The 22,837-nt window shown below is 40.1% G+C and overlaps 1 pseudogene and 1 gene segment (V, D, J or C); both read left to right on the top strand.

The window, feature by feature from the left end:
• The first annotated feature begins 3,031 nt into the window (after positions 1–3,031).
• On the top strand, positions 3,032–7,502 carry LOC116737918 (annotated as a pseudogene).
• Positions 7,503–13,941: 6,439 nt separating this feature from the next.
• LOC115508063 lies at positions 13,942–21,609 on the top strand. The segment is given in 3 exon segments: positions 13,942–14,073; positions 14,175–14,473; positions 21,604–21,609. Coding segments are annotated over 3 exon segments (351 nt in total).
• The last annotated feature ends 1,228 nt before the right edge of the window (positions 21,610–22,837 follow it).

Genomic DNA, 22,837 nt, shown 5'->3' with positions numbered 1-22,837 from the left:
GACATTTGTTCAACCTTAATAGAGAAATAGATATTTACATGGTTGACCCAAATTTTAATCAGGTGATGTGTTTATTATGATTATAATTGTGATTTTTGCTATTGACGTTAAGGAGTCCCTCCTGTATTTTGGATATTAACTCCTTTTCAATATTTTTAATGTAATGTCTCCCATTCATAGACTGCCTTCTCACTCTGCTACTATCTTCTTTGCCCCCTTTCTAGTTTGATGTAGTCCCCCTTGTCTGCCTTGGTTCTTTGTGATTTTGTTTTTGTATCAAATAAATCATTGTCAAGCGAATGTCATGATATTTGTCCTGTGTGTTTTCTTCAAAGGCATTTTGGGTCAGGAGTTCTGCTTAATCTTTAATCCATTTTGAGATTTTTTTTGTGTCGACGTATATGTATGATGCAAATTATTGACAAATGTCATTATTTTGCATTTATATATCAATACCATTTTTTAATGTTTATTTTATTTTTGAGGGAGAGAGACAGATCATGAGCAGGGGAGTCACAGAGATAGAGGCAGAAACAGAATCCAGGCTCTGAACTGTCACCAGAGAGCCTGATGTGGGGCTCAAACCCACAAACCTTGACATCAGCATGTGACTGGAAGTTGGATGCTTAACCGACTGAGCCACCCAGGCTCCCCTTGTCAACACCATGTTTAAGAGACACTATCGTTTCCCCACTATGCATTGTTGTAAATCTCATGGAGGATTTGCTGAGTGCATCTGCACAATTCTACTTCTGGACTCCGTAATGAGCTCCACTGGTCTATATGTCTCATTTCATACCAGCAGCACACTGTTGTAGTTAATGTACCTCTGCAATATATTTAAAAGGAAGAAGTATGATGTCTCCAGGTTCTCTTGTCTTCGTGATTGGTTTTGTTACCTCCATGTGTTATGTGGTTCCCTATCTATTAGTATATTTTTCAGATTCCTTTAAAAAAAGTCATTGGTATTTTCATTGAGATAAAAACATAAACATAAAATTAACATAAAAAGATAAAGCAAAGAAAAGATACAGACTATCAGAAATACAGAAAACAAATCAACTTCATTAAAATTTGAATTTGGAAAGATAAGTGAAATTTAAAAAACGAAGGTAGCCTAGGGAAATAGGTAAGACTCAAACAAATGTAATCAGAATTGAAAAAGGAGACATAACTAAAAACATGAAAAGGATCATAAATGAAAAACTTAGATGTTTACAGGTCAACAATTAGATCACCAAGAACAAATTACACATTTTCTAGCATTATATAATCCACCAATACTCTTTCATGCAAAATACAAGAGGAACAAAACAAAAATTAGTAAGAAGATATCCTAAATATAAAACTTTCACCCTACAAAACTAACAAGGAATTATTAAAATTCTACAATATTTAAAGAATAATTAATGCCAATACTTCTCAAACTATTATAAATCACTGATGAAAAATACCACTCCCAAATGTACTTTATGAGGACACCTTTACTCTCACAACAAAGCCAGAGAAACACACCACAAGAAGGGAAACTACAGTCCAGTGTCTCAGATAAACATACATGCAAAAGTCCTTGATGAAATCCGAGACTACTGAATTCAACAGCACACTGAAAGGATCATACGTGATAATCCAGTGTGATGCATCCCTGGGATGCAAGTTTCCTTCAACATGCACAAATGCAAAAACGTGATGTCCTCCATTAACAGAGGGAATGATTGAATCAAAGCCATCCTTAATTTATTCATAAAATCATTAGACAGTTTTTTCATGAACAAAAAACACATCTTCATCACTTTAAAATAACTCAATTAAAAAGGAGAAGGAAATTACCTCCACATGATCATGGCCACTATGAGAGCCCACACCTGACAGCATATTGAACATAAAATACTAAAACCATTCCTGCCACATCAGTAGCGAGGCAATGATGGTCATCCCCAACAGAAGTATTCCACATGATAACGTGAAGAATAACGATGCCGCCTCACACCATGTCATCGTGTCACAGTCCTTATTTGGATGAAAGTCACGGGAGAAACAGCCAGTCCAAGGACACTCAGACCCTCCTGTGTCCCTTGACAGCAGGATATAAATCTCCCTTGGGAAACTCCCTTCCCTGTACCAGGAGGGGAGAACCATCCTTAGCACCAGAATAAGGAACACAGGGACAAGAAGGATGTGCAAAGAAACCTAGTTATTTGTTGACTAATTAAATACCCGAAAACCACACCTTTGCCTTGACTCTTGCCAAACCCAAAGTTTTGTTGTCTGAAAGTCATAAGTGCCACCTGCTTTGTTCATTGTCTGGGTGTCATATTATTAGGAAGCCCAGGCACTTGCAAAATGAAATTTATTCCCCCATTTAGATCAGTCTTATGTCAATTGAATCCTTAGACAGGATGAAAGCCCAGAAGAAAAGAAGGGAAAAGCATTCTTATCCTACAACTGGAAGAAGTACCCACAAACTTTGGCAATAAAAAGAAATAAAATACATTTAAATCAGTAAGGAGGAAGAAAAATTACTTCTTTGCAGATGGCATGATCTTAAAGATAACAACCCCTAGAGATAGCACAAAAAATATTAGAACCAGTTTTTAAAAATGAGGAAAAGTGCAGGATGCAAAATGAACAAAAATAAATAAATAAATAAACCACCTGTGATTCTACACACCAGCATGGAAATACATGCAACACAAATAACAAAATTATACAAGTGAAAATGGCACACAATAAAGTATTTGGAATTAAACATCAAAAAGGATGTAAAATAATGCATTCTGAAAATGACCTATTTTGATTAAAGACCTGTAAAACTGCACAAGGGCCTGCAAATATAACTGTGCTCACATATTAGAATTCTTCATATTGTCACAGCGCCAACCACACAAACTAATATAAAAGTGTATCCCTAATGGTCGTTCACTTTTAAAGAATCAAATCTAAGTGTGGACTTTGATGTATATGTCAGAGGACATGCAAATAGGGCCCTATCTGTGATGATAAAACCAACCTAGCACCAACCCTGCAGCTGGGAGAGGAGCCCCAGCCCCAGGAGTACCAGGTGTTCCCATTCTGTGATCAGCACAGAACACAGAAACCTCACCATGGAGTTTGTGCTGCGCTGGGTTTTCCTGGTTGCTCTTTTGAAAGGTAATGCATGGTGAACGAGAGACACTGAGTATGTGAGTGGATATGAGTGAGAACCAGTGGATGTGTGACAGTTTCCTGACCAACATGTCTTGTGTCTGTAGGTGTCCAGTGTGACGTGCAGCTGGTGGAGTCTGGGGGAGACCTTGCGAAGCCTGGGGGGTCCCTGAGACTCACCTGTGTAGCCTCTGGATTCACCTTCAGTGGCTATTGGATGAGCTGAGTCCGCCAGGCTCCAGGAAAGGGACTGCAGTGGGTCTCAGCAATTGGTAGTGGAGGTAGCACATACTACGCAGACTCCGTGAAGGGCCGATTCACCATCTCCAGAGACAACGCCAAGAACACGCTGTATCTGCAGATGAACAGCCTGAAGACCGAGGACATGGCCACATATTACTGTGCAAGTGACACGGTGAGGGGACCTCACTGGGAGCCCACACACAAACCTCCCTGCAGGAGGGGATCATCACCACCATGGGGCGCACACTATGCACAACTCTGGTTTGTGTTCCCAGGAGCAGGTGCAGATGGAGGTTACAGGCAGGTTTCCTGTCAGGGTCTGGGGCTGCCTCTCCACACAGCAGTTTCTTCAGGGGGCCTCTCTGGACACAGGATTCTGTACTTTCCTGTTCATTCCTTGACTTAGAAACTTTGTTGTAATAGGAAAACTACACTAGCATGCACAAAAGACACAGTTGTTTGCACTTGCTTACTCATCCCTCAATATGAATGAATTACGAATTTCCTGAGGCACAACAGCTGAACCATTAGAGGAGTCCCAGATGCACTCCCTGTGCAGCCAGGTCACAGGATCCTACAGCTCCTCCTTATCCTCACCCAGCACTTTTCCCAATCAAACAACGTGACACTTCCCTCCTGGCTCTTGCTTCTCAGCACTTTAAATGAGCTACAGCTTTATTCAATTCCTCTTAAGAAGAGATAATTCATATCCGTGTATTAGTCAGGATTCTCCCGAGGCACAGAGCCCAAAGCACATTGGTTTACATGACTAAATATATTGATAAGCCCCACGTTCCACTCTCACATGCTGGAGACATAGGAAAACCAGCGGTGTAATTCTGAACTACTGTCTAGTCTCAGAACGTGGAGAGCTGATGATGTAACTCTCAGAACAAGGGTCGGAGGAGACCACTGTTCCAGTTCAAACAAGCACATGGGAAGTAAAAATGGAATTCTTCCTCCCTCAGCATCGGATTCTACTCAGAGCCTTAATGGAATGGGTGATGCCCAGGCAGACAGAAACCATGGATAGAAATTACAGTCTCTTCTGGAACACATCACAGATATCCACAGAAACAGTGGGGAGACTGGGCACCTATGATGCAGTCAAGATGACACATAAAGTTAATCATGAGAAGTCAACCTCCTGTAAATGCGGAACTCAAAGACTGAAGATTTAGAAGTCCATGCCATCACTGGGGTGGGGCCTGGTGGGCATAGAAGTGCTCCTGGGGAGAAGCAGCCCTGAGGCCCATAGGGAGTGCTGCAGTTTGAGGATCCCTGGGTAACATCAGCAGTGACAGTTACCTTCTTGGAGTGCATTTGGGAGACGGGGCATTACCTCTCATGGGGCAGGAGAGCTGACAGGCACCATTGCACTCTCCGGGTTATTAGCATAGGAGCCTCTGCTGAGAGCAGCTAAATGGATGCTGCCTTCTTGTTGTTCTTCACCATGAACTCCAAGCGCTAGTGTTCATGCAACTGCCCTTCTGGGACAATCAGCTCCAGCCACAGCATAGTGAGACTCTCTCCCAGAGGATCAGTGAGGTCCCTGTCATATTGAGTTCATAAAAATTGGTGTATTCAAACCCAGATAGAGCTCCTGATATAAAACATAAGAGGCCTGAGCTGCCAGGTGGAGCAATGCTTTGGATACAGACAAGGTGAAGGCAGGGTTCTGAAGGAAGCCTGGGACACACAAGTACAGATTGTTCTCTTTGTGTGAAGGCTTCCTGAACAGGGGAGGCTGGGAACTACAACTCCAGGAACTAGAGAGGGAGCTAATGCCAATATTTCCTCCCACCAATCAGTATGGACAGAATTCAGTGAGCAGCTCAGCACCTCCCAGTAGAAACTGAGCCACTGACACCAAGCTATAGCCCCCCTTGCCTTCCTTGGGTGCTTCCTTACTAGGAAAAGAGTGCCTGGAACCCATACCAGCATTGGGCCCCTCCTTCCAAACACCATATACCCGCACAGGCACCAAGTCTACTGACCATATAGTGAGGCATAGCTTCACCTATAGGGGAGATAGGAATTAGCCTTTTATTAAGTGCACCAAACTCACCTAGTTAAAACTCAACACTATGGACAAAATTGGAAAACTCCCCACTGGAGGCAAGGAGAAACTCTGCAGAGGACTGACCTGAGGGGCAGAGCAGACAATATATGACAGCAAAGTGCACATGGCACATGCAAGAAATGCTCCCAAAAATGTCAGGTCCTCAACAGTATGTAACACTTCTCAATAAAGACACCAGTATAGAAGCAGAAATAATAACAGGATTTTCCTAAAACACTTAAGAAAGTGGAGTCATAGACATACACCATGATGGAGGAATTCATTCTAAAAGAGAAAACGATAAAAGGACATTGCCAGGGATAAAATTAAAACACATATAAATAATATGCCTCAAACAGAATTTAAAACCTATCATAAGGAAACAGAACTTTTAAAAACTATCATAAGGATACTAGCTGTACTTGCGGAAAGCCTAGAAGACATAAGGATACCCTGACTACAAATAGAAAAGACCTAAAACATAGTCAGGCTGAAATTTTTAAAATGTTGTACCTGATCTGTGAAAATGATTGGATATAATGAACTCAAGGCAGAAAGAATCAGATGAATGAGTAAGTGACATAGAAGATAAAAATATGTGAGAAATGAAGCAGGAAAGAAGAGGAAAATTAACATATTGCATCACAAACGTATACTTAGGGAACGCAGCAACTCCATAAAGTGTAATAAAATTGTTTTCAATGGAGTCCCAGAAGAAAAGAGGGAGAAAAAAAGGGAGAAGTTTTATCTGAGTGCATTATAATGCAAACTTTCTACTAAATGGTGAAGGAATCAGACATTCACATCTATGAGTCACAGAGAACTCCCATTAAAATAAAAAAAAAATCAGGCCAACTCTGAGACATAAGACAGTAAAGTTCACAAAATACACAAATAAAAAAAATCCTGTAAACATGAAGACAGAAGAGTTCTCTAAATAATATGGGAAGATAAAAAAGATTATGGCAGAACTGTCCACAGAAAACTGCAGGCAAGAAGGGAGTGGCATGATATCCTCAAATGCTCAAATGAAAATTAGGCAGTCACTGGGGGATGAGACAAGATGGCGGAACAGCATGGAAGATTTTGTGTGTCTCGCGTCCATGAAATACAGCCAGACCAACACTAAACCATCCTACACACCTAGAAAACTGATTGAGGATTAACACAACAATCTGCACAACTTCAACCACAGAATTCAGCAAATACGTGGCGTGAAGAGGTGGCCTTGGGGAGCGGGAAGCCATGGCAAGGGAGGTGCTTTTGCAGGCGGAGAGAGGACGGAGATGGGGAGTGGGTGAGAATACGGGAAAAGCACCCCTCCCCAAAAGCAGCTGGAGAGAAAGTGGAAAATTGGAAACAGCCACAGGGACTAAACTAAAAAGGGAGAAAGGAGAAAGGAGAGGATTTAAGTTCCATTAAGACTGTAAACAAGGGGAGCACAAAGGCTGCAACTCTGCAGCTCCATACCTGGCGGCGTTCTGCTGGGAAAGGTGAATTCCCAGGAACAGAGTGGGGTTCACGAGGTTCTTGAGCCACACAGGGAAAAGTGGTTCCACTGTTGGTAGGACATTCTGTAGAGACTGTGGAAGCCACCTGGTCCCAGAAGACCCCAGAAAATGGCCACATTTGCTGGTGCTGGAACAAGGTCGTTTAGGGTGAAGCCTGGTGCCAGACGTGTGTTGTGATTTTCCGTATTCCCTGAAACGCTGCTGCTACACTCTCTCACGAACTTTTTCTTGGGCAGGCTGGCACCTGGCCACAGTCTCGGGGCACTGGCAGCAGAAGGGTTCAACAAATATTCCTGCGTGCAGCCGATATTTGGCCATTGTTCATTCGGCCATTGCTCCATGAGACCCTCCCACAGAGGGGCAGAACAGATCAATCCACAGTCCTTTGGAAGTAAGGGGCCGGGGAAACCGCCACATCTGAGACAAAACTTGGGAGAGAGGTGCGGCCTGGGACCTGGACACGGAATGTGGAGGAGCGGGGAGTGGAAGACAGCTGAAGACAGAGGAAAGGTGTGTGATTGCTGATCCGGGAGAACAGACTGGGTAGCTGGGTGGCGCCATTTTCACCTCTCCCGTGCAGGCACATACGCACCTACAAGCACAGCAACAATCCACCCCAGGAGGCTAGAAGAGCCATCTAGTGGAGAGTGGAGCCATTACACTGAGCCCCTCCCAACTGGGCCAACTGGGCTCTTCAGGAACACAAGCCTCACTGCCAGCTTAGTTTATGGCCTATAAAGCGCTACATCTAGGGTATAACAAAGTAATTTCAGTCCTACTCCAATCTGTTAGCAGGTTCATCTAGTCAATATTCTTTCTTTATTTTTATTTTTCTTGAATGCAGAAAGAGAAAAAATTCATTAACAATTTTTATTAAAAATATTTTTATTTTATTTAATTACTATATATTTTACCTTTGTGTAATTTTTTTCAAAGTGTATTTTACTTCCAGCATTTTATTTTAGTCTACTTCAGTGTAGTCCCCTTTTCAAATTTCAAAACAGTTTCCTTTTTATTTTTTTATTTTTTTCTCTTCTTCGTTTCTGTCGTTTTTCTTGAATGCAGAAAGGGAAAAACTTCATTTTACTTTCAATTTCTATTAAAAACATTTTTATTCAAATTTCCTACTATATTGTATGCTTTTTGTAAATTTTTTCAAGTTCTATTTTACTATCATCATTTTGTTTTAGTCTACTACAATATATTCACTTTTTTGAATTTTCAAACGATTTCCTTTTTCTCCATTTTTTATCTTTTTTCTCTTTTTCATTTCCTTTCTTTTTTCTTGAATACAGAAAAAGAAAAAAATCACATTTATTTTTAATTATTATTAAAAATATTTTTCTTTCCTTTTTTCTACTATATTTTTTAATTTTGTGTAAATTTTTTCAAACTCTATTTTACTCCCATCATCTCATTTTAGTCTACTTCAGTGTATTCATTTTTTCAAATTATCAAATGACGTCCTTTTTTTTTTCTCCCCTCCCTTTTTTTCTCATATCTGTCAAAACACTTTCAACACCCAAACCAAAACACACCTAGGATCTAGCATCATCTATTTGTTGTGTGTGTGTGTGTGTGTGTGTGTGTGTTTAATTTTTAATTTTAATATTTTTGTAATTTTATCTTTTTTTTTCAATTTTGCAAAAAATTGATTCCTTTTCTCCCTTCAAAATGACAAAACGAAGGAATTCACCCCAAAAGAAAAATCACGAACAAACAATGGCCAGGGATTTAACCAACACAGATACAAGCAAGATGTCAGAACTATAATTTAGAATCAAAATAATAAGAATACTAGCTGGAGTAAAAAATAGATTAGAATCCCTTTCTACAGAGATATAAGAAGTAAAAAAATAGCGAGAATGAAATTTAAAATGCTATAACTGAGCTGCAATCACAGATGGATGGATGGCACGGATGGATGAGGCAGAACAGACAACCAGTGATATAGAGGACAAACTTATAGAGAATAATGAAGCAGGAAAAAAGAGGGAGATTAAGGCAAAAGAGCACGATTTAAGAATTAGAGAAATCAGTGACTCCTTAAAAAGGAAAAACATGAGAATCATAGGGGTCCCAGAAGTGGAATAGAGAAATACGGGTGGAAGGGTTAGGTGAGGAAATCATAGCGGAAAAATTTCCTAACTTGGGCAAAGACACAGACATCAAACTCCAGGAAGCACGGAGGTCTCCAATTAGATTCAACAAAAACTGACCATCAACAAGGCACATCATAGTCAAATTGACAAATTACTCAGGCAAAGAGAATCATAAAACCAACAGGGAAACAAAGTCCCTAACTGGCAAGGGAAGACAGATCAGGTTTGCAGCAGACCTATCCACAGAAAGTTGGCAGGCCAGAAAGGACTGGCGGGATATATTCAATGTGCTGAATCAGAAAAATATGCAGCCTAGAATTCTGTATCCAGCAAGGCTGTCATTCAAAATAGAAGGAGAGATAAAAAGATCCCCATACAAACAAAAATTAAAGGAGATTGTGAGCACTAAACCAGCTCTTCAGGAAATTTTAAGGGCGACTCTCTGAGAGGAGATAAGATGAAAATATATCTATATAAATAAATAAAGTAACAAAGATTAGAAAGACCAGAATACACCACTAGAAAGTCCAACTCTACAAGCATCATAATGGCAATAGACTCATATCTTTCAGTATTCACTCTAAGTGTCATTGGAATCAATTCTCTAATCAAAATACATAGGGTAATGGAATGGATAAGAAAACAAGATCCATCTATATGCTTTTCATAAGAGACGCATTTTAGACCTAAAGAAACCTCCAGAGTTAAATAAGGGGATGGAGAACTATCTGTCATGCTAATGGTCAATAAAAGAAAGCCGGAGTAGCCATACTAATATCAGACAATCTAGACTTTACAATAAAGACTGTTTCAAAAAATGCAGGAGGGCATTATATCATTCATAATCAAGGGGTCTATCCACCAAGAAGACCTAACAATTGTAAACATTTATGAGCCAAATGTGAGAGCACCCAAATATAGAAATCAATTAATCACAAACATAAAGAAACTCATTGATAAGAATACCATAATAGTAGGAGACTTCAACACCCCACTCACAGCAATGGACAGATGATCTAATCAAATAATCAACAAGAAAACAATAGCATTGAATGACACACTGGACCAGAGGACTTAACAGATATATTCAGAACATTTCATCCTAAAGCAACAGAATATGCATTCTTCTCCAGTGCACATGGAACATTCTCCAGAATAGACCATATACTGGGGCACAAATCAGCCCTAAGTAAGCACAAAAAGATTGAGATCATACCATGCATAATTTCAGACTACAATTGCCATGAACTCGAAATCAACCACAAGAAAAAATTTGGAAAGGTAACAAAGACTTGTAGACTGAATAACATCCTACTAAAGAATGAATGGGCTAACGAGGCAGTTAAAGAGGAAATTGAAAAGTATATGGAAGTCAATGAAATGATAACACCACAACGCAAACCTCTAGGATGCAGCAAAGGCGGTCCTAAGAGGAAAGTATATAGCAATCCAGGCCTTCCTAAAGAAGGAAGAAAGATCTCAGATACACAGCCTAACCTTACACCTTAAGAAGCTGGAAAAGAACAGCAAATAAAACCCAAAACCAGCAGAATACAGGGAATAATAAAGATTAGAGCAGAAATCAATGTTATCGAAACCAAAGAAAAAAACAGTACAACAGATCAATGAAACTAAAAGCTGGTTCTTTGAAAGAATTAACAAAATTGATAAACCACTATCCAGATTGATCAAAAAGAAAAAGGAAAAGGACCCAAATAAATAAAATCAAGAATGACAGAGGAGACATCACAACGAACACAACAGAAATAAAAACAGTAATAAGAGAATATTATGAACACTTATATGCCAATAAAATGGGCAATCTGGAAGAAATGGACAAATTCCTAGAAACATATACACTACCAAAACTGAAACAGGAATAAATAGAAAATTTGAACCGACCCTTAACCAGTAAGGAAATCGAATTAGTAACCAAAAATCTGCCAAAAGACAACAGTCCAGGACCAGAGAGCTTTCCAGGTGAATTCTACCAAACATTTAAGGAAGAGTTAACACCTATTTTCTTGAAACTGTTCCAAAAAATAGAAATGGAAAGAAAACTTCCAAACTCTTTCTATGAAGCGAGCATTACCTTGATTCCTAAAGAAGACAGAGACCACACTAAAAAGGAGAAATATAGACCAATTTCACTGATGAACATGGATGTAAAAATCCTCAACAAGATATTATCCAACCAGAAGCAATAATACATTAAAAAAATTATTCACCACGACCAAGTGGGATTTATACCTGGGATGCAGGACTGGCTCAATATCTGTAAAACAACTAACGTGATTCATCACATTGATAAAAGAAAGAACAGGAACCATATGATCCTCTCCACAGATGCAGAGAAAGCATCTGACAAAATACAACATCCTTTCTTGATAAAAACCCTCAAGAAAGTAGGGATAGAAGGACCATACCTCGAGATTGTAAAAGCCATCTATGAAAGACCCGATGCTAATATCATCCTCAATGGGGAAAAACTGAGAGCTGTCTCCCTAAGGTCAGTAACACGACAGGGATGTCCACTCTTGCCACTGTTATTCAACAGATTATTGGAATTATTAGCCTCTGCACTCAGACAACACAAAGAAATAAAAGGCATACAAATCAGCCAGGAAGGGGTCAAACTTTCACTCTTCACAGATGACATGATACTCTATATGGAAAACCCAAAAGACTCCACCAAAAAACTGCTAGAATTGATTCATGAAATCAGCAAAGTGGCAGGATACAAAATCAATGCAGAGAAATCAGTTGAATTCCTATATACCCACAATGAAGCGACAGAAAAGAAAACAAGGAATCTATCTCATTTACAGTAGCACCAAAAACCATAAAATATCTAGGAATAAATCTAACCAAAGAGACGAAACTCTATACACTAAAAATGATAGAAACCTTATGAAAGAAATTGAAGATGGCAAAATATGGAAAAAGATTCCATGCTCCTGGATAGGAAGAACAAATATTGTTAAAACGCCGATAGTACCCAAAACAATCTACATAATCAATGCAATTCCGATCAAAGTGACACCAGCATTCTTCACAGAGCTAGACAAATAATCCTAAAATTTGTATGGAACAGAAAAGACCCCGAATAGCCAAAGTGATCTCTCTCCCCTCCCCCGCTCATGCTCTGTCTTTGTCTCTCAAAAGTAATAAATGCCAAAAAATTTAAAAACAAAAACAAGAACAGACACTCAGATCAATGGAACGGAATAAAAAACCCAGAAGTGGACCCAAAAACGTATGGCCAACTAATCTCTGACAAAGCAGGAAAGAATACCAATGGAATAAAGAAAGTTTCTTCAGCAAGTGTTGCTGGAAAAACTAGGCAGCGACATGCAGAAGAATGAACCTGAACCACTTTCTTACACCATTCACAAAATACACTCAAAATGGATGAAAGACCTCAATTAAGTCAGGAAACCATCAAAATCCTCGAGGAGAAAACAGGCAAAAACATCTTTGATCTTGGCCACACCAACTTACTACCCAACACGTCCCCAGAAGCAAGGGAAACAAAAGCAAAAATGAACTGCTGGGACCTCATTGAAATAAAAAGCTTCTGCACATTGAAGGCAAACAATCAGTAAAACTAAAATTCAACTGACAGAATGGGAGAAGATATTTTCAAATGACATCTCAGATAAAGGGTTAGTATCCAAAATCTATAAAATCCAAAGGGTTAGTATCCAACACCCAAAACACAAATAATCCAGTAAAGAAACAGGCAAAAGACATGAATAGACACATCTCCAAAGAAGACATCCAGATGGCCAACCAACACATAAAAAAATTCTCCACATCACTCATCATCACGGGAATGCAAATCAAAGCCCTAATGAGATACTACCTGACACCTGTCAGAATGGCTAACATTAACAACTCAGGCAACAATAGATGTTGGCAAGGATGCAGAGAGAGGATCTCTTTTGCATTGTTGGTGGGAATGCAAGCTGGTGCAGCCACTCTGGAAAGCTGTATGGAGGTTTGTCAAAAAACTAAAATATAACTACCTTATGACCCAGCAATTGCACTACTAGGCATTTATACACGGGACACAGGTGATCTGTTTTGAAGGGACACATGCACCCCCATGTTTATAGCAGCACTATCAACAATAGTCAAAATACGAAAAGAGCCCAAATGTCCATCGATGGATGAATGGATAAAGAAGATATGGTATATATATACATACAATGGAGTCTTACTGGGCAATCAAAAAGAATGAAATCTTTCCATTTGCAACTACATGCATGGAACTGGAGGGTATTATGCTAAGTGAAATTAGTCAGTCAGAGAAAGACAAAAATCATATGACATCACTCATATGAGGACTTTAAGAGACAAAACAGATAAACATAATGGATGGGTAACAAAAATAATATAAAAGCATGTAGGGGACAGAGCATAAGAGACTCATATATGGAGAACAAACAGAGGGTTGTTGGAAGGATTTTGGGAGGGGGATGGGCTAAACTGGTAAGGGGGAAATAAGGAATCTAATCCTGAAATCATTGTTGGACTATATGCTAATTTGGATATAAATTTTAATTAATAAAACTAACTAAATAATAAAAATAATATATATTAAAAAAGAAAATACTGAGTGATCATGACGTTGAGGTAAAAATTTCTTAAACATTATGCCGAAAACTCCATTAATAAAGGTAAAACTCCAAAACTGAAAAAAAGAAAAAGAATTCTTCATATTGTCACACCACCATTCACACAAACTAATGTAGAAGTGCGTCCCTAACCCTGTCGTTCACTCTTAAAGAATCAAGTCTAAGTGTGGAGTTTGATATATATGTCAGAGGACATGCAAATAGGGCCCTCTCCGTGATGATAAACCCAGCTCAGCCCCGACCCTGCAGCTGGGAGAGGAGCCCCAGTCCCGGGAGTCCCAGGTGTTCCCATTCTGTGATCAGGACAGAACACAGAAACCTCACCATGGAGTTTGTTCTGGGCTGGGTTTTCCTGGTTGCTCTTTTGAAAGGTAATTTATGGTGAACGGGAGACACTGAGTATGTGAGTGGATATGAGTGAGAACCAGTGGATGTGTGACAGTTTCCTGACCAACATGTCTTGTGTCTGTAGGTGTCCAGTGTGACGTGCAGCTGGTGGAGTCTGGGGGAGACCTGGTGAAGCCTGGGGGGTCCCTGAGACTCACCTGTGTAGCCTCTGGATACACCTTCAGTGGCTATTGGATGAGCTGGGTCCGCCAGGCTCCAGGGAAGGGGCTGCAGTGGGTCGCAGAAATTAGTGGTAGTGGAGGTAGCACAAACTATGCAGACTCCATGAAGGACCAATTCACCATCTCCAGAGACAACTCCAAGAACACGCTGTATCTGCAGATGAACAGCCTGAAGACCGAGGACACGGCCACGTATTACTGTGTGAGAGACACGGTGAGGGGACCTCACTGGGAGCCCAGACACAAACCTCCCTGCAGGAGGGGATCAGCACCACCGGGGGATGCACACTATGCACAATTCTGCTTTGAGTGCCCAAGAGCAGGTGCATATGGAGGTTACAGGAAGGTTTCCTGTCAGGGTCTGGGGCTTCCTCTCCACACAGCAGTTTCCCCAGGGAGCCTCCCTGGTTTTATGATTCTGTGTTTACCTATTAACGTCTGAATTAGCAACTGTGTTGTCATAGGAAAACTACACTAGCATGCACAAAGACACAGTTGTTTGCCCTTGCTTACTCTGGTCCAACAACATGAGTGAATTACACATTTCCTGAGGTACAATAGCTGAACCGTTACAGGAGTCCCAGATGCACTTCCTGTGCAGCCAGGACCACAGGATCCCACAGCTCCTCCTTATCCTCACCCAGCCCTGGACCCAGTCAAACAACGTCACACTTCCCTCCTGGCACTTGCAACTCAGGACTTTAAGTGAGCTACAGCTTTATTCAATTCCTCTAAATGAGAGATAAATCATCTCCATGTATTATTAGTCAGGATTCCCTTGAGCAAAGGAACCCAAAGTACATTAGTTTCCATGACAAAAGAGGTTGAGAAGTCCCATGATCTACTGTCACAAGCTGAAGACCCAGGAAAACCAGTGATGTAATTCTTGTCTGATTCTGAACTAGTGTCTAATCTCAGAACGTGGAAAGCTGATGATGTAACTCTCAGAAAAAGGGCCAGAGGAGACCAATATTCCAGTTCAAACAAGCACATGGGAAGCAAAAATGAGGGAATTCTTCCTCCATCTGCATCAGATTCTATTCACAAACTTAATGGAATGGGTGGTTCCCAGGCAGACAGAAACCATGGATGGAAATCCCATTCTCTTCTGGAACACATCACAGACATCCACAGAAACAGTGGTGAATCTGGGCACCCATGACGCAGTCAAGATAACCTATAAAGTTAATCATGAAAAGTCAACCTCCTGTAAACGTGGAGCTCAAAGACTGAAGATTTAAGTCGATTCCATCATTGGGGTGGAGCCTGGTGGGCATAGCAGTGCTCCTGTGAAGGAGGGGAGAGGCCCATAAAGGGAACTGTAGTCTGAGTATCCCCTGGGTTGCATCGGGAGAGACAATTCCCTTCTTGGAGTGCGTTTGGGAGATGGGGCATTGCCTCTCATAGGACAGTAGAGCTGACAGGCACCATTAAAATTCCCTGATCATTAGCATAGGAGCCTCTTCTGAGAGCAGCTAACTGGACACTGTCTTCTTGTTGTTCTTCACCATGAACTCCAAGCCCCTAGTATTCATGCAACTGATCTTCTGGGGTAAACCAACTCTGGGCTAAATCAGGCAGAGCACATCAATACCCTCTCCCAGAGGATCAGTGGGGTCCCTGACATAGTGAGTTCACATAATTTGGAGTTTTCAAACCCAGCTAGAGCTCCTGAGATAAAATGTAAGAGCCCTGTGCCACGAGGGCTGTGCCACCCTGTGCCACCAGATGGGCCAATGGCTTGGACACAGACAGGGTGAAAGCAATTCTGATGGAAGCCTGGGACCCACAAGTGTTCTCTCTGTGTGAGGGCTTCCTGAACAGGGGAGACTGGGAACTCCAACTCCAGGGACTAGAGAGGGAGCTGACGCCAATATTTCCTCCCACCAATCAACATTGACAGGTTTCACTCAGCAGCACAGCATCCCCAGTGGAAGCTGAGCCACTAACACCAAGCTCCACCTACTCCTGCTCCCATCAAGTGCTTGCTTACTAGGAAAGAGTGCCTGGCAACCAGACCACCACTGCACCCCTCCCTCCAAAGACCACCGTATACACCCACAGGCACCAAGTCAACTGACCATATAATGAGGCATAGCTTCACCTCTAGGGGAGATAGGAATTAGCCTCTTTTAACAAGCAGACCAAACTCACCTAGTTAAAACTCACAACACTGGGGACAAAGTCCAACATTCCCCACTGAAGGCAAGGAGAAACTCTGCAGAGGACTGTACTGAGGGACAGAGCAGCCAAAACACGACAGTACAGTGCCATGGAACATAAAACAAATGCTTCATGAAATGTCAGGCCCTGGACAGTATGTGAACACTTCTCAATAAAGATACTACCCTAGAAGCAGAAAAGATAACAGGATTTTCTAAAACATTTAAGAAGGCAGAGACATAGACAACAACATGATTGAGGAATTCATCCTAAAATAAAAAACGATAAAAGGTCATTGTGAGGGATATAATTAAAACACATACAAATAATATGTTTCAAACAATTTCTAAAAACTCTTATAATGAAACAGGATTTTAAAAAGTATCATAAGGATACCAGCTGTGCTTGAGGAAAATATATGAAACATGAGGGATACCCTTACTGCAAACAGAAAAGACCTAAAACCTAGTCAGGATGAAATTTTAAATGTTGTAACCGAGATGTGAAATTGATTGGATATAATGACCTCAAGGCTGAAAGAGGCAGATGAATGAGAAAGGCACATTGAAGATAAAATTATGGGGGAAATGAAGCTGGGAGGAAGAGGAAAATTAAAATATTGCATCACAAACTTAGGGAAATCAGCAACTCCATAAACTGTAATAACATTCTTTTGAAAGGAGTCCCAAAAGAAGTGGAGAAAAAGAGGGATACGTTTTATCTGAGTGAATTATAGAGGAAATTTCCACAAGCTGGGGAAGGAAACAGATGTCCACATCTAGGAGGCAGAGAGAACACCCATTAAAATAAAAAAATAAAATAAAATAACAGCAGGCCAACTCTGAGACATATCATAGGAAGAATGGCAAAACATTCAGATAAAGAAAAACCCTAAAAGCAGCAACACAAAAGAAGTCGCTAACTAACAAGGGAAGATTAAAAACACAATGGCAGTTGTCTCCACAGACACCTTCATGCAAGTAGGGAGTGGAGTCATATCCTCAACATGTGCAATTGAAAATTACACAGCCAAGAATAGTTTCTCCAGTAAGGCAGTCATTCAGATACAAGGAGTGATAGAATTTCCAAGACAAACAAAAACCAAAGAAGTTCATGGTCTCTAAATCAGCCGTGAGAGAAATTAAAGGGGACTCTTTGAGTGGGAAGGAAGACTAGGAGGGAATTCTTCCTCCATCTGCATCAGATTCTATTCACAACCTTAATGGAATGGGTGGTGCCCAGGCAGACAGAAACCATGGATGGAAATCCCATTTTCTTCTGGAACACATCACAGACATCTAGGAATAAACAGAGTAACAAAGACTAGGAATAAACAGAGAAAATCTCCGGAAACAATCACTCTAGAGGTATTACAATGGCACTAATTTTATGTCTATCAATAATCACTGTGAATGTAAAGTGCAACATGCTCCAATCAAAAGACATAGGATATCAGAATGGATAAAAACATGTACAAGATCCTCCTATACACTGCATGCAATTGAGTCATGTTCAACTTAAAATACCTATAGATTGAAAATGAGGGGAGGTAGAACAATTTATCATGCTAGTGGACGTCAAAAGAAAGTTTCAGTGCCATACTCATATCACACTACCTAGATTTCAAACCAAAGTTCATTACAAGAGATCAGGAAGGCAGTATATCATCATAAAGAGGTCTATCCAACAAGAAGATGTAAAGCTTTAAATATTTATACCCAAAAAATGTAAGCACTGAAATATATAAATCAGTTAATAAGAGACATAAACTCATTGATAATAGACAATAGTAATAATAGAGAACATTAACACTCCACTTACAGCAATGGACAATCTGAGCTGAAAATCAATAAGGAAACAATGGCTTTCAAAGACACACAGACTGAATGGACTTAACAGTTATATTCAGAACATTCCATCCTAAAGCACCAGAATACACATTCTTTTTGAGTGCGCATGGAACATTCTCCAGAACAGATCACATAATCTGCCACAAATCAGCCCTCTACAAGTACAAAAAGATTGAGATCATTCCATGCGCATTTTCAAACCACAACACTATGAAACTTGAAGTCAACCACAAAAAAATTTGGGCAACACCACCAATACATTAGGTTAAAGAACATTGTGTAAAAGCTGAATGAGATTTTCAGGAAATTACAGAAGCAATACAAAATACATAGAAGCAAATGAAAATGAAAACATTCCAGTTCCAAACCATCTGGATGCAGCAAACTTGATGGAAGAGTGAAATGTGTAGCAGTACAGGCCAAGCTCAAGAAAGAAGAAAAGTTCAAACACACAACCCCTTTACAACTAAAGGAGCTAGAAAAAGGCCAGACAATGAACCCTAAAGCCAGCAGGAGCAGGTAAACAAAAAGATTAGAGCAGAAATAAATGATATAGAAACAAAGAAAAACAGTAGAACAGATGAATGAAACTATAAGTTGGTTTTTGTAAGAATAAATAAAAATGTTCTGCATGTTGCTGTCCAGTTCTCTCAGCACCATTTGTTAAAGAGGCTGTCTTTTTTCCATTGGATGTTCTTTCCTGCTTTGTCAAAGATGAGTTGGCCATACGTTTGTGGGTCTAGTTCTGGGGTTTCTATTCTATTCCATTGGTCTGTGTGTCTGTTTTTGTGCCAATACCATGCTGTCTTGATGATGACAGCTTTGTAGTAGAGGCTAAAGTCTGGGATTGTGATGCCTCCTGCTTTGGTCTTCTTCTTCAAAATTCCTTTGGCTATTCGGGGCCTTTTGTGGTTCCATATGAATTTTAGGATTGCTTGTTCTAGTTTCGAGAAGAATGCTGGTGCAATTTTGATTGGGATTGCATTGAATGTGTAGATAGCTTTGGGTAGTATTGACATTTTGACAATATTTATTTTTCCAATCCATGAGCAGGGAATGTCTTTCCATTTCTTTAAGTCTTCTTCAATTACCTTCATAAGCTTTCTATAGTTTTCAGCATACAGATCCTTTACATCTTTGGTTAGATTTATTCCTAGGTATTTTATGCTTCTTGGTGCAATTGTGAATGGGATCAGTTTCTTTATTTGTCTTTCTGTTGCTTCATTGTTAGTGTATAAGAATGCAACTGATTTCTGGACATTGATTTTGTATCCTGCAACTTTGCTGAATTCATGTATCAGTTCTAGCAGACTTTTGGTGGAGTCTATCGGATTTTCTATGTATAATACCATGTCATCTGCAAAAAGCGAAAGCTTGACTTCATCTTTGCCAATTTTGATGCCTTTGATTTCCTTTTGTTGTCTGATTGCTGATGCTAGAACTTCCAGCACTATGTTAAACAACAGCGGTGAGAGTGGGCATCCCTGTCGTATTCCTGATCTCAGGGAAAAAGCTCTCAGTTTTTCCCCGTTGAGGATGATGTTAGCTGTGGGCTTTTCATAAATGGCTTTTATGATCTTTAAGTATGTTCCTTCTATCCCGACTTTCTCAAGGGTTTTTATTAAGAAAGGGTGCTGGATTTTGTCAAAGGCCTTTTCTGCATCGATTGACAGGATCATATGGTTCTTCTCTTTTTTTTTGTTAATGTGATGTATCACGTTGATTGATTTGCGAATGTTGAACCAGCCCTGCATCCCAGGAATGAATCCCACTTGATCATGGTGAATAATTCTTTTTATATGCTGTTGAATTCGATTTGCTAGTATCTTATTGAGAATTTTTGCATCCATATTCATCAGGGATATTGGCCTGTAGTTCTCTTTTTTTACTGGGTCTCTGTCTGGTTTAGGAATCAAAGTAATACTGGCTTCATAGAATGAGTCTGGAAGTTTTCCTTCCCTTTCTATTTCTTGGAATAGCTTGAGAAGGATAGGTATTATCTCTGCTTTAAACGTCTGGTAGAACTCCCCTGGGAAGCCATCTGGTCCTGGACTCTTATTTGTTGGGAGATTTTTGATAACTGATTCAATTTCTTCGCTGGTTATGGGTCTGTTCAAGCTTTCTACTTCCTCCTGATTGAGTTTTGGAAGACTGTGGGTGTTCAGGAATGTGTCCATTTCTTCCAGGTTGTCCAATTTGTTGGCATATAATTTTTCATAGTATTCCCTGATAATTGTTTGTATCTCTGAGGGATTGGTTGTAATAATTCCATTTTCATTCATGATTTTATCTATTTGGGTCATCTCCCTTTTCTTTTTGAGAAGCCTGGCTAGAGGTTTGTCAATTTTGTTTATTTTTTCAAAAAACCAACTCTTGGTTTCGTTGATCTGCTCTACAGTTTTTTTAGATTCTATATTGTTTATTTCTGCTCTGATCTTTATTATTTCTCTTCTTCTGCTGGGTTTAGGCTGCCTTTGCTGTTCTGCTTCTATTTCCTTTAGGTGTGCTGTTAGATTTTGTATTTGGGATTTTTCTTGTTTCTTGAGATAGGCCTGGATTGCAATGTATTTTCCTCTCAGGACTGCCTTCGCTGCGTCCCAAAGCGTTTGGATTGTTGTATTTTCATTTTCGTTTGTTTCCATATATTTTTTGATTTCTTCTCTAATTGCCTGGTTGACCCACTCATTCGTTAGTAGGGTGTTCTTTAACCTCCACGCTTTTGGAGGTTTTCCAGACTTTTTCCTGTGGTTGATTTCAAGCTTCATAGCATTGTGGTCTGAAAGTATGCATAGTATAATTTCAATTCTTGTAAACTTATGAAGGGCTGTTTTGTGACCCAGTATATGATCTATCTTGGAGAATGTTCCATGTGCACTCGAGAAGAAAGTATATTCTGTTGCTTTGGGATGCAGAGTTCTAAATATATCTGTCAAGTCCATCTGATCCAATGTCTCATTCAGGGCCCTTGTTTCTTTATTGACTGTGTGTCTAGATGATCTATCCATTTCTGTAAGTGGGGTGTTAAAGTCCCCTGCAATTACCACATTCTTATCAATAAGGTTGCTTCTGTTTATGAGTAATTGTTTTATATACTTGGGGGCTCCGGTATTCGGCGCATAGACATTTATAATTGTTAGCTCTTCCTGATGGGTAGACCCTGTAACTATTATATAATGTCCTTCTTCATCTCTTGTTACAGCCTTTAATTTAAAGTCTAGTTTGTCTGATATAAGTATGGCTACTCCAGCTTTCTTTTGGCTTCCAGTAGCATGATAAATAGTTCTCCATCCCCTCACTCTGAATCTAAAGGTGTCCTCAGGTCTAAAATGAGTCTCTTGTAGACAGCAAATAGATGGGTCTTGTTTTTTTATCCATTCTGATACCCTATGTCTTTTGGTTGGCGCATTTAATCCGTTTACATTCAGTGTTATTATAGAAAGATACGGGTTTAGAGTCATTGTGATGTCTGTATGTTTTATGCTTGTAGTGATGTCTCTGGTACTTTGTCTCACAGGGTCCCCCTTAGGATCTCTTGTAGGGCTGGTTTAGTGGTGACAAATTCCTTCAGTTTTTGTTTGTTTGGGAAGACCTTTATCTCTCCTTCTATTCTAAATGACAGACTTGCTGGATAAAGGATTCTCGGCTGCATATTTTTGCTGTCTAGCACCCTGAAAATCTCGTGCCAATTCTTTCTGGCCTGCCAAGTTTCAAAAGAGAGATCCGTCACGAGTCTTATAGGTCTCCCTTTATATGTGAGGGCACGTTTACCCCTTGCTGCTTTCAGAATTTTCTCTTTATCCTTGTATTTTGCCAGTTTCACTATGATATGTCGTGCAGAAGATCGATTCAAGTTACGTCTGAAGGGAGTTCTCTGTGCCTCTTGGATTTCAATGCCTTTTTCCTTCCCCAGTTCAGGGAAGTTCTCAGCTATTATTTCTTCAAGTACCCCTTCAGCATCTTTCCCTCTCTCTTCCTCCTCTGGAATACCAATTATGCGTATATTATTTCTTTTTAGTGTATCACTTAGTTCTCTAATTTTCCCCTCATACTCCTGGATTTTTTTATCTCTCTTTTTCTCAGCTTCCTCTTTTTCCATAACTTTATCTTCTAGTTCACCTATTCTCTCCTCTGCCTCTTCCATCCGAGCTGTGGTGGTTTGCATTTTGTTTTGCATTTCCTTTAAAGCGTTTTTCAGCTCCTCGTGACTGTTCCTTAGTCCCTTGATCTCTGTAGCAAGAGATTCTCTGCTGTCCTGTATACTGTTTTCCAGCCCAGCGATTAATTTTATGACTATTATTCTAAATTCACTTTCTGTTATATTATTTAAATCCTTTTTGATCAGCTCATTAGCTGTTGTTATTTCCTGGAGATTCTTCTGAGGGGAATTCTTCCGTTTGGTCATTTTGGATAGTCCCTGGTGTGGTGAGGACCTGCAGGGCACTTCCCCTGTGCTGTGGTGTATAACTGGAGTTGGTGGGCGGGGCCGCAGTCAGTCCTGATGTCTGCCCCCAGCCCACCGCTGGGGCCACAGTCAGACTGGTGTGTGCCTTCTC

This window comes from Lynx canadensis, chromosome B3, assembly GCF_007474595.2.
Source record: "Lynx canadensis isolate LIC74 chromosome B3, mLynCan4.pri.v2, whole genome shotgun sequence".
Taxonomy (NCBI): Eukaryota; Metazoa; Chordata; class Mammalia; order Carnivora; family Felidae; genus Lynx; species Lynx canadensis.
Note: the sequence above shows the minus strand (reverse complement) of the source record. Positions and strands in the feature narration are given on the sequence as shown.